The sequence below is a fragment of the Muscardinus avellanarius genome (assembly GCF_963383645.1).
Source record: "Muscardinus avellanarius genome assembly, chromosome: 6".
NCBI classification, from domain to species: domain Eukaryota; kingdom Metazoa; phylum Chordata; class Mammalia; order Rodentia; family Gliridae; genus Muscardinus; species Muscardinus avellanarius.
This window is the reverse complement of record NC_137791.1, coordinates 123,643,034-123,656,455: the sequence shown is the minus strand read 5'-3', so window position 1 is coordinate 123,656,455 and position 13,422 is coordinate 123,643,034. Positions and strand designations below refer to the sequence as shown.

At 36.5% G+C, this 13,422-nt stretch overlaps 1 protein-coding gene across 1 annotated transcript; it reads left to right on the top strand.

Annotated features, from left to right (window-relative positions):
• Positions 1-535: 535 nt before the first annotated feature.
• Positions 536-12,978, top strand: PACRGL (parkin coregulated like; the record flags this gene model as incomplete). Its single annotated transcript, XM_080697462.1, has 8 exons — positions 536-587; positions 804-958; positions 3,283-3,350; positions 5,036-5,126; positions 8,115-8,249; positions 9,018-9,125; positions 11,188-11,268; positions 12,922-12,978. The coding sequence occupies 8 exons, from the start codon at positions 536-538 to the stop codon at positions 12,976-12,978; spliced, it is 747 nt and encodes a 248-aa protein (XP_080553588.1).
• Between the last annotated feature and the right edge of the window lie 444 nt (positions 12,979-13,422).

Genomic DNA, 13,422 nt, shown 5'->3' with positions numbered 1-13,422 from the left:
TTTTCTGTCTGGGGACCAGAAAACTGGTAGTACCTTGAATTAACAAGGGATTCATAATATCAGAGTGACAGACTCAGTTTCAATTATGTTCAATTTAAGGAGCTTATAGTATGGGTAGAAGAGTTTATTATTTTACTGGAAAAGTAGGTCATGACATGCAGACGTTAACATTTTGAGCTTAGGAATCACAGAAGCCAGAGAAGATGGAGAAGACGGGATATACCAATTACCCCTTTCAGAAACCTAGGATATGCCCGTGTATTGCAGATGAGTTTCTTACAGCATATGTTTGTAGTTGAAATGGAAAAATACTTTTATATATTTTATTTTCTTGCAGATGGTAATTTTGCTATTATTGAAATTATTGAAGTTAACATAAGCTCATTTTCCCCCACTGGTCTTTTCAGGCACTTGGCTCTATAATACAGCTTTTGGTGAGTCTGCTACTTTATTCTATATTCTGCTTTGGTCTTTATGTTGATAACAGATAAATTTTGAAATGAAGTTTCATTTAACTGCAGGAATAATAAAAGCAATGCAGAAGTCAGAGTGCCCTGGAGGTGTACAGCTGAGAAATAGAGGAACAGGTACTGAGCTCTGCTTTTTCTCTTTTATCCCTGTGGTGTTGTAGATTTATTCCAGGGAATGGCATGTGCTGCTCAGGTGCTCTATTGCTGAGCCACATTCTCAGCCCAAGCTTTGCTGTTCTAAATGGAGAAGCCAACTTTGTTGATAAGACTTTCTGTGTTAGATATGGATGCTTATTGCTTTCACATCTTTTTTGTTGACGTTCTGTTTTCCAGGTAACTGTGACCAGAGAACACCCTCAAGTGCACAGATAAAACCCAGGACTTCAGTTCAGCGAAGCAAATCTTCGTCATCAGCGAGTTCTCCAGAATCTGCCGGTAAACTCCATCCTCGACCAAGTGATAAGCTTAACCCTAAGACAATTAACCCTGTGAGTACAAGAGAGATTCCTAACTCAGGAGATCTTTAGAGGTAGCAGGCACTTAGCCTATTACTGCTGAACCATTCTGAATGCTGTCCAAGTTTCCCTCGTTTGCTCGTGTTGAGGGAGTTTAATCAGTTATAGCATACCCTTTCAAATGCATAAAATGAATTACATATCAAGCTTAGTTTTTTATTTTCTATGTTATTGAACTTTCTAGTATCATGAATAAACTTGTATTCATTCACTATGGGATGACTTGTGGGTCTCCATAGTTGTATAAAAGTCTCTGATCATTCCTCTGTGTCTTATAAATTATCTCTTTCAGAAATCCTAACTACATTACTAGCCTTTTTTCACTTCTCTGGGGTAATTTATTTATAAGCAGAACATGAGATCAGTTTACATAAAAGCACATACATTTGTAAACATGCAGATCAATGAGTTATCCAGAAATTAACATATCTGTACAACAATAGCAGGCTTTATCTGTCCCATGCTCATCCTTGGTAGAATAAGAGACTAGTAGTTTCTGTCTTTGAAGGGAATTATGAGAATAACCGAGGCTCTGGATTGACTTTGATGGCAGAGCATGACAAATGAATTCAAGCTTATTCACTGATATTAGGATGTAGATCATACCCAAACTGATCGCCTTGGACACCTTCCCCACCTCACAGGGCGCGTCCTTAGCTGTTCTTCATCATGATTGTCCTCTACCCTTCTTCATCACTAGGTCAAAACCAGCAAGGAGGAAGCTCTGGGCGACATGCAGAATGGTTCATTAATGTGGAGTATGAGTTTAGAATTAGGTTTTTTTCTCCGGGATAAACATGATTGGAAGACAAGTAAGAGATATAAAATAAAATTATAATAAATAATTCAGTTGCAAAACTCTATCCACATTCTAGGTAATAATAACAGTAAGGATGTTTCACTCATCTGGTTACAATTCCTGCTAAAAAAGAAATTAAAGGATTTTTTTTTTTGAGGGGGTCTGGGGATGGAATCTACCTCCGAGCTACACCCCCAGCCCTATTTTTTATTCTTTCTTTTGAAACAGGGTCTCACTGAGTTGAAAAGGATCTCACTAAGTAGCTGAGGCTGTCTGCAGACTCTGATCCTCCTGTCTCAGCCTCCCAAATTCTGCGATTACAAACTTGTATCACCATGCCTGGCTCTGCTTGTGATTTTTAAAAAATTAAATAGTTATATCTTTAAAATAGGTTAGTAAATAAATTTGTACTTTGTAATTTAAGCAACTCAAAGTACCACGTGTTAATATTTTTAAGTCTTATCAGATATATTGAAAATATTTATGCTGTGCTTATGTAATTTGTCATGATTGACCATCCCTTAAATCTTTTAAAAGTAGATATAGAATTAACATATTCTTAAAATAATAACATATAGGAAAACTGAAAATTACAAAGTTACATAATCTAAGAAAGTATAGCCAAATACACACTTGTGAGAATCTTGCATGATCTTTGACTCTTTTATACCGCCCAACCCGATCATTTTTGGGGAAAGGATATACTGGGGTTTGAACTTGGGGCATTCTACCTTTGAACTATACCCCCATCTCTTTTTGTGTGTGTGTGTGTGTGTGTGTGTGTTACTGGGGGTGGAACCCAAGGGGCTTTTCTACCTCCAGGCTATACTCCCAGACTTATATTTTATTTGGAAGCAGGGTCTCACCAAGTTGCTGAGAGCCTCACTAAGTAGCTGAGGCTGGCTTCGAACCTGCGCGATCCTCCTGTCTCAGCCTCCCTAGTGCTGGGATTACAAAGGTGCGCCACCACGCCCAGCTTCCCAACTCTTTTTTTAACTTTAATTTTTACAGGCATGTGCCATGATGCTTGGCCTAATTCTTTGGTTTTTATAGAAGCATAAAGCTGTTGGGAGAAATTTTACAGATTCTCTGATAATCTGCATTATCTGTGGTGTTAGGGCCAGTAGGGGATATGCTGATGGCTAAAACCCAAAAGTCCCTCTGCATAGCTCCTCTTCATTCAGCCTTCATCTTCAAAAGTCAGAGTGGGGGCGAAAATGGAAAACCCGTAATCCATATGTGGTTTGAGCCACCTTCAGACTTCCTGGTACAAGTTAGGGATGCAAAAGGATGTCTACATCTCGGTTGTTATTCATGCAGAGAGAATTGGGAGTTTCTTCAGTCCTATTGCTGAGTAGGAAGGTGTGTGTAATACCAGCATGGTGATTTGAAAGTCAGGGTGGCTGACTGCCTTCTTCTCAGCAGGTATCAAGGTGGTTAGGTATCACAGAGTGGAAATAATGGTAATGTTTTCATTTTTTAAAATTTTTTATTTCAGTTTGGTGAACAATCCCGGGCCCCTTCTGCATTCGCAGCTATTTATTCTAAAGGAGGTATTCCTTGCAGGTAAAATCAATACAATTTATAACTGACCATATTATTCAAAATAATTGAGTTAAATCAATACAATATTCAGTTTAAATATACTGGAAGTCAGGTTTTTTTTTTTTTTATTTACTTGGGAGGTTTAAATAAAAGTGACTTATTCCTGTGGCTGTTGGATAGGTAAGATCCCTGGATGTTGTTGAAATGTAATTACCAAAATCTATGATAAACTTCCACATATTTGAAAGAATTGAATGAAATGTTTTTTATGACAATCAATTTAAGCATTCCTAGTCTTGGGCAAAAATGAAAGTTGATGATTTAATGAAATAACATTTCATTAAACGTCTTTCTTTTGATTGTATACCATTTTAGCTTGTTCTATATTATAGAAAGTTTTATCTCCATTATGGAAAAGATAATTATAACATTTATTTTTTGTTGTTGTTATTGCTTTTCCACAGTTTAAAAAATGTAGTTTTTAAATGGTATTTTTAGGCTAGGCATGGTGGTACACTCTAAAAATTGTATTTTCAAATGTTCATTGGAAAATAAGCTCAAAAAACAATTGAGTTTTGCTAAAACTAAAAATAGCATTATAGAGATCCCTTGCTTATTATAACAACAATATTAAAGAATCAAGAAGGCAAGACCATTATCAAGAAATGTGAAAAATCACCATCATGATTGTAGTCTTAGCTTTCTGTGTGCATTCATCTATAGAAAAAATTTATATGGTGCGTCTTAAGTATGCATCATTCGTTGCATGTGTGTTGTGCCTTAATAAAAGCTGCCTTTAAAAAAAAGATGAAAGGGACCAGGCATGGGGGCACATGCTTGTAATCCCAGTACCTGAGAGGCTAAGACAGGAGGATCCTAGTTTGTGGCCAGCCTCGGCTACTTAGTGAGGCCCTCCGCAGCTCAGTGATCCCCTCTGCAACTCAGTAAGACCCTGTTTCAAAAGAATCCCCCTGGGTTCAATCCCCAGCACCACACACATGCAGAAACACACACACACACACACACACACACACACACACAATAATAAAAGGTAGCCGAAATTCTTTTGTAGGAGCTTTGTAACCCTGAGCAGCTATTGCACTTTGTTGGCCTCAGTTTTCTTCTTTTTAGCAGTAGTTAAGCCTGATTTGCCTTGGGCTGGGAGGTAGCTCAGTGGTAGAGCACTTGCCTAGAGTGTGGAAGGCTCTGGGTTCCACTCCCAGCACCACACGTATGCACACACACACACACACAAAACCTGACTTGCCTTCACATTAGTAGTGAGTCCTGTGATCCCTATCTGAAAAATAGTATTTTTTATGAAGCATTATGTTTTTAATTATTTTACTTTTGTTTACATTTTTAATTTTTGTAGATTACCTATTTTGTTGTAATTAGGACTTAAAAATAAAATTTGGAGTATTTGTTTTAAGATTCATAGATAGCAACATACTTAAATACTATAACTAGTTTTAACAAATGTGGGGCAACCAAACATTTTTGTTGAAATAGTAGGACTTTGTAGGATTATTGACATTGCCTTGTCAATGTCCTTGTAATATCTTTTAAAGTCATGATACTCCATGTTACAAGATAATTTTAATAAGATGATTCTCTATCAAGAGTATGCATGTTAGAAGATCACTGCTTTATATATTTATACACATATATATTTCTTAGTACATTCATTGACTTTTGTGTTTTAGATTGGTACATGGTTCAGTTAAACACAGATTACAGTGGGAATGTCCTCCTGAAAATCTTCCCTTTGATCCTCTTCTTATTACTTTAGCTGAGGTAAATATTTCATCTTCTGAATATTTATGAGAAAAAGTCTTTTAAAATTGCCTTAAATGTCATCGTGTAACTTGTCAGTAAGTCTCATTCTGTACTTGTGCAGTAAAAACCAAACGATAGGCATTAAAACATGGCACTCCCTTAGGAAGTCATTTGTGATTATCATGTATTTACTAGAATTGATTAACTGGCTTTATAAATATGAAAATAGCCTCATGGGAGTTTATTAGATAGGTGGATGAAATAGTCTTACTTAATTCAAAAACAAGAACACATAATGAGGACTTTTCCCTTTTATACTGGTTTAATCAGAAGGACAGCAGTGGTGGTTCTCTTTCTATACAACCATTTGTGTTGATATGATGCATCTTTTAGGGAATTGGTACTACCTACCTAAATGTCCATTTGGAGGAATCTACCCCTCTGTCCACTATTTGTATATTTCCAGTTGGATATCATTATGAGGGATAAAAAAAACCTTCTGATTTGTTTCTTTCTATAAATAATATTTGTCTCAGGAAAAAAGTTGGCTGAGTCTTAGCTTCAAATGAATCAACGATATCTTCTGTGAATTGTATTCGTAGAATTAGAATTAGAAGTTGTGAAATGAATTTGCCAGTTGCCACACATTTAAACTTTAAATTTTTGGCCACTTTTAGGAGTCAAAGACCATTGTGTTCTTAAGCAAATAATTAAACCAGAACTTTGATGATATTAATCTAAATGTGCAATGCCTTCTTGAGAAAATACGCCTCACAGCTGGGCGTGGTGGTGCACGCTTGTAATCCCAGCATTCAGGAGGCTGAGACAGGAGGATCGTGGTTCACGGCCAGCCTCAGCTACTTAGTGAGGCCCTTTGCAACTAAGTGAGATGCTGTTTCAAAATAAAAAATAAAAAAATAGGACTGGGGATGCAGGGGGTGTAGCTCAGAGGTGTAATGTCCTTGGATTCCATCCCCAGTACCACAAAAAGAAAAAAAAAGTCACGCAGTAGTAATGACAATGAAAGAATACAGATGTTTCTTTTCTTTATTTAAAGGAACTCTTGTCTTCCCTATAAAACACTGGGGAAGGACAGCTGGGATCAAGGCAGAAGTAGATAATTTTGCCCATTGAGACTTCTCAATTAGACTGAAATATTCAAGTTTTTGTTCTTCCTTTAGTTGGCCAAATGCACTTTAATTTCTTATGTTGACTTCCAGTTACTACTGAAGACTGCCACTTTGTTCTTAATAAGGCCTTGCTTTCTTAATTTACAGTTCAGCTGGCAGGATTATTTTGGTAGAATAAGCAATGTGTTTTTCAAGATCAAAGAGGGGTGGGCCCATGCAGGATGGGATGGCTATCAAAACAGTAAGCAGTATATTTTTGTGAGTAGTCTGTTTTCAAATTCAGAGTTTTTAAAAATTTAATACTAAATATTAAAAATGGGCCAGGCGTGGTGGCACACGCTTGTAATCCCCGCGCTTAGGAGGCAGAGACAGGAGGATCGTGTAGATTCGAAGCCAGCCTTGCTGCTTTAAGAGACCCTGTTTCCAAATAAAAATATAAAATGGGTCTGGGAGTGTAGCCCGGAAATAGAAGGGTTCCATCCCCAGTACCACCAAAAAATAAAAAAATAAAAAAAAATAAAATTAATGATCTTTCCTTTGTTTTTTAAATAAACTTTAATTTTTAATTAATATAGCAAACCATTTATTAGACCAATCAAAACTTATGATATCTTTGTACAGTACAGCTAATCACAGGGTGCAGGGAAGGCTTTGCTCTAGAGAATCCTAAAGGGGCTATTACTAGGTAACAAAGTCAGTCAATCCTTTATGTACCTATTGTCTAACATCAGTGCCTTTATATCTGTATTGGGTATCATTTTATCCTTTTAGTCTACTCATTGAGAAGTAGTAAAGAAAAGCTACTATTGAAATCCACCTTAGCTTTTGACCTGAGCTTCATCTCTAAGTGAATAGGATACAGGAATTCCTAAGACGATAGAAACTGTGTTCCAAAATGACACCCAGGCGTTCGCAGCCTAGTCGACAAAAGCATGAAAGTGTTGAAAAGAGGGAATGTTTGATCAGTAATTGGCAGCAGATTGTTAGATCTAAAGAACAAATTAGTTGAAAATTAGCATTTCTAAGCATGACTTTGCAAGCAGTTATATTTATTCATTTTCTAGATAATTAGTCAAACTGAAAGAGTTTTGCACTGCTTTTTTTGTTTTCAATCTTTTTTTAAAAAGCCAGATGCCCTTTTTATCTTGACTCACACTGATGGTTTAACTGTGAAGAGTGCTACCTAATTGTTGCTGATGCATTCCGGGTGGAAGGGATAGTGAAAAAGGACCCCCACAGATTTTGCCATGTTTTATATTGTATTCCATTTAAAAATGACGCTTAATATCTTATGCTTCTTGCTCATAAGATTTGTCTTCTGAATATTTGAACATAAAATATTTCCATGTGAAAGAAATATATTTTAGGAAAATATTGAACAAGTCTAAGCATCATTGTAAGGGTAGGGGGTCCAGTAGGTGTTCATAAAGGGGTGTTCATATGTTTTAGACTAATTTGCTGTGCTTTCAGATGGTGTTTAGAAGTACATATAAAATTATTTTATAATTTTCCTTATTGGATATTTCTTATTCTTTCTATTTGCATTTCATTTCTATTTCTCTCTGGCTGTTTCCTTCCTCCCTACATTATTTTCTTCTCTAGTTTTTTCTTCCTCTTTTGGTTTTTCTATTCCTCTTATTTTTCCTTTCTTACTCTTTTTCCTCTTCTGCCATGTGTAGAGATTCCTCCTGTCTCCTATATGTCTTTCATTCCATAATTTCTCAGTATAATTGAAATTATAGTTATGGAAATTATGTAGCATGATTAGTAATATGGTAAACTTTGAGTTTTCACTGGCCTTGTGGGGATTCAGTTTTTCCTTTTATTAGCATAACAAAATGGTAATGAATCCTTTTTTTTAATTTTCCTTTGGCAGGGTCTGAGAGAGACCAAACATCCGTATACATTTGTGTCAAAGGAGGGTTTTAGAGAGCTACTTTTGGTCAAAGGGGCTCCTGAAAAAGCCATTCCTTTGCTACCTAGACTGATTCCTGTGCTAAAGGCAGCTCTGGTATGTCATTTACTTTTTTGTACTTTGTACTTTTTATTTCAAATCACATGATAGAACAGAAAGCTCTGATATTTATAGAATATTTTGCCCTGATATTTATAGAATATATTTGCCCCCCCCCATACTATATGCGAAACAGTCCTTGACCTGTGAGTTTAGTATCTGTTCAGAATAAGGCCATTCTTCTTCAGAGCCAGCTGATTATGTCCCTGAAGACACCTTTAGGTGTACTAAAGGTATAAAGGGACATTTCAAGTATAGAGAAAGGAGGAAGTAATGAACCACAAAGTAATCTTTCTCTAAGCTAGATATGTATTTAGTTAATGCTTCAGTCAGGCTAAAAGTACATTTCCTGCTATTAGAAGCCTTGCAGTAAAGGTCATTCTTTTAGATTCTGGTTTTCATTGATTATCTTCTAATTTTAAATGCTTACTCTTATTTTTTCTCCATCTGCTTTTTTTTTTTTTTTTTCTTTCAGTACTGGGGATGGAACCCAGGGGCATTGTCCCTTCGAGCTATACCCCCAGCCCTACATTTTTATTCTTTATTTTGAAACAGGGTCTCGCAGAGTTGCAGAGGCCTTACTAAGTAGTTCACTGAGACTGTCAATGAACCGCGATTCTCCTGTCTCAGCCTCCCGAATGCTGGTATTACAAACATGCGCCACCATGCCCGGCTTCCATCTCTTTTTTTTGTTCAAACCTATCTTCTTTTATCTTTTCTCCTCTTTCACTCTTGCCTTTATGCCTTGAACCAACCAATGCCCAGGTCCACTCGGATGATGATGTGTTTGAAAGAGGATTGAGTGCCCTGGTGCAGCTAAGCGTCGTCGTTGGTCCTTCTCTAAATGATCATCTGAAACATCTGCTTACAAGTGTAAGTACTGCCAAGGTTGGAGTGGACAGATGTCTCTTCATGACTTAGTTTCTTCAAACCCATCATTAAAATACCTAAAAGTCTTAAGGAATACTCATCATTTTAATACAGAGATTGGAATTAATAGTTAATAAAGCATTTTACTTATGGACAGTATTCTCCAATTTTTTTAAAATGTGCCAACAAGACCACAATTTAGGCTAATAATAAGTGCTACAGTTAATTGTATAACAATTAGTAAGCAATACAATGGTATATTATACCTATGTTGATTTAGCTTTGAATTTTAAGCAATGTTCATATACCTTCTTGTGTAATTATATATTACTAAAACCATGCTTTTTATCTTTTTTATTTTTTGTTTTTTATTGTGAGTTTTTGGCAAGTCTGTAAATTATATTCAGAATGAGAGGTTTTTCCTAATATGTGAAAACAACCCTTATCACATATATACATTGGTATACTCTTAGATTTAATGATTTGTTAGAACTCAGAGAAGGGAGGAAAGCTATTCTTTATTCAGTTTAAAATAGCAATAAAGATATAAATTAAAATAATCCAAAAAAGAGGCTTATAGAACAGTATCCAGGAGAGACTAAGCATAGAATTTCCAGGTGTCTTCTCCCAGCGAAGTCATACGGACAGTGTTAATCTTCCAGCAACACTGTGTGGTGGTCTCTAGTCTTGCCAGTAAGATGTCCAGGGTTTTTGCTGGAGTCTGTTACTCAGGCATGACTGTTGGCTGGATTCTTTGATTTTAATCTATAACCTCTCCAAAATCTAGCTGATAGTCTGTCCCAAGGCTCCACCATAAATCACATTGTGAGAATAGACATTCTAGTAAGATTAAAAGATCTCCAAGTTAACAAAGACACTCTTACCTGGCAGAATATTCTAAGAACTTAAAGGCTCCCATTCAGGAGGTAGGGGCCAGACCTTTCTTTAAGTAAAGCTAAGCCTGGTTGGGATTATTTAAAGAGGATGGTGGCCTCTTGCAAATGAGGGACTGTAGAGAGGCTTGTGTTGTCAATCCCCAGAGCACTGACAGGCCCTGTGAATCTCAGGTTGCCTTTCTCACATTTTCTCTCTGGGAGTCTCTTCTGAGCCTGTCTAAGATTGGCTGTCAGACCCAGCTGCTCCATGTTCAGTGGTGTGAAGTACTCTACTGGGTTCCTTTCATACCTTGGAGGAGGAAGAATCAGAAGTAAATTTTATATGGTTTAGGCCTTAAGAATGTTTGGTGAAAGATGAATTCATGTTTAGGCTTCATTTATAATTTTGGAACATGAACCCATGAGCAAAAGTACAGTAAGCTGAAAATTTTAGGTCTTTGGGTGCAGTAATATAGACATTGGAGAGAATACCCTCAGAAGCTGTGCTTGGTTTAGAAGATGTACGGTTTTGGTTTCTCTGCTTGCTCCTGTGATTCTCTCCTCTCTGTCCTTTCTCTTCCAGATAGGGAGTCTACCTCAGCCTTGCCCTCCGCTCTGTTTATTTTTTACTTTGAAAATAGGGTCTTGCTAAGTTGCTGTGGCTGGCCTCCAGCCTGCATTCCTCCTGTCTCAGTCTCTAGGGCAGGGACTGGAAGCGTTTGCCACGGTGATCATTGGGTTCTTCCCTTTTTAAACAAAGTTCTACCTTTCCAGGTAGGGCCCATTTAGTATGCGCCCAGAGAGAAGCAGATTTGTGGTTTCTAGTCTTGATTTCTTGATCGCTGTTACTAATTATACTTGTAAATGCTTTACATTTTATTTTAGGAAAATATGTGTTTTTGAGGTGTAGCTTTATGGCATGGTCTTCCAAAAGTGCTTGCATATTGCAAAGTGGGAAAATACGCTATTTCCTAAAAAAACATATCCAGGTAGCTTACTATAGCAGGTGTGGTGGGGTTGATATTACTTGAATTAATGTAAACTCGTTTTATTAAAAAAAAATAGTGATGGCTCTTATATATAAAAGAAGCCCCGAAATCTCAAAATAAGAGGTGTTTGTAAAGTTTTATTTGTGTTCATTTATACTTTTCAAAGCATTCCGTCCTTCTTCTGTTTTCTTTCTTCAACAGCTTTCCAAGAGACTAATGGACAAGAAATTCAAAGAACCCATCACCAGTGCATTGCAGAAGCTGGAGCAGCATGGCGGAAGTGTACGTAGAACGTGGCTCCCAAATCATGACTTTGATTTGTTTAGTTCTATTACAAAATTGACTATAGCCAAGTCAGGTGATGCATGCTAAAAATCTCAGTATTTGTAGAGTCCAGACAGGAGTATTGTAGGTTCAAGGCCAGTGTGGAAACTTAGGGAGACCCTGTTTGAAATTTTAAAACTAGGCTGGGGGGGGGTGTAGCTCACTGGTAGAATTTCCCCTGGGTTCAATCACCAGACCCCCAACACACTTACACATCACACCCCCCCACACTGACTAGAACAAGGATTTTCTCATTGCAGCTGGGAGTAAGTCTGTGACGGTGATAGTGTTGTTTTCATTTTGGAGCGCATAGCTTCTGGAGCTCAGGTCCAGGTTGGGTAAATGCAAGACCTGTATACCTTCACACTGCTTGTGGGCACTGCATGCAGTACAGCTTTAGTTTCTTTGTTAAAGTATTCTAGATGTTTATGATTTGACCATTAGAAAGTTCAGGGAGAAAAATGACTCATTTGTAGAGCTTACTGTAGAAGGATGCTTTTTCAAATTCTTTGTTTTTATTTATATATTTATTTAGTTATTTAGTGCTAGGCAGCACAAGATAGTTAGCATATAAATAAATGTTAGAAGTACCATATTAAGTTTGGTGTGAGAATACAGAGGGTATAGTTGAGTAGTCTAGGGACCCAGAGATAGTTCCTCTTTTATTGCTACTTGATCTAATTAGTTTTGAATGTTGCTAGTACTGAATTTTCAAAGGACTTTCTAGTCATAAGGGCTCTTAAGTCTTGCTTATTTTCTTTAGACTTTGTATTCTCCTTCTTTGTCTTGCAAAATATTTTAATAATTGATGTAATTACAATAGAAAATTTTCTATTGAAATTATATAGCAAAGATTTGCTGTTGGATTAATTATTTTTGTGCTTGCTTTTGTACTGTGCCATCCCTCATTTGCTTGATGCATGCTCTTCTTTCTTGTATAAGAACTTAAAAGCTTACATAAGTTTTTTTTTTATAGTGTTAGAAATGATTCTTTAAGAAAGATTTTTCTCATATTGCAGTTCCACCTTTCATAGGTGGAACTAAACTTTGAGTTGTTGAAGATCCACCTTCTGGGGAAATCTGTTCCACTTTGAGTCACTTCTAACTCTCCTTTTTACTACCTGATGGTAGTTCATTTCCGGCCTGACTTAATTTTCTTAGGGGTATGCTATTAGTGGTTGGAAAGTCATCTACTTATGTGTACACTAATAATTATCTCTTTATTGGCTGTGTGCAAACTTCATACCAGGTGCTCTGCTGAGTGGTTTTTGGGCATCAAACTCATTTAATCTTTACTTCAATTTTCAGAGATAGATGTTTTATTATTCTTCTCTTAAAGGAGAAACTGAGGCACAGAGAAGTAACTCATTCAGGTTGACAGTGACATGACGAGAGAAGCTGGTGCATAACTACTATTCTGGACACCTTAAAAAATAATAATCCATATTTTTATTTAACTCAAAAAAAGTTCCACTTCTCAGTCTATTGTTTGGCTTCTGTCTCTTTTTGCTTTGCTTTGAGTTTTGGATACCTCTTAGGCATGTTTCTGTAAATCTCATACTTATTAGGGTAACTCTGGAACTAAAGATGCTAATTTCTTTCTGTTGACAGGGAAGCCTTATAATCATCAAGTCCAAAATTCCAACATATTGCTCTATCTGCTCTTGAGTAAAGAAGCCAGCAGCAGCCATCTTCCTACTGACAGGCGTCAGACACTCGCCCCGGGACCCATGGAACCTTTGCAGTTCAGTTTATTCTTTTGTAAATCAACCACCATTCATTGTTTACTAAGTTACCATGAGTGTATGTGGTCTCACTGAATAGTAAGTTATTCATCCACAAAAAGAATGGCAATAATGGAAAACTATTAAAGGAACTTCTATAATAGTACAATTTTGTGTTTTTTTTCATGTTTTTATCATTTGTGTGAAGAACCATCATTGAACTTACAGAAGATTAGACAGGTTTTAATTTATTTTCTAGTACCTTTTTATAACAGCACTTTTGCAATCATTTTATAGTTGTGTATTATTTTTATAGAGTTTTTTTTGCTATTTCTTGGCTTTTATATTAAGGCTATAAAAATTTAAAATAATAAGCATTCGTGAATTC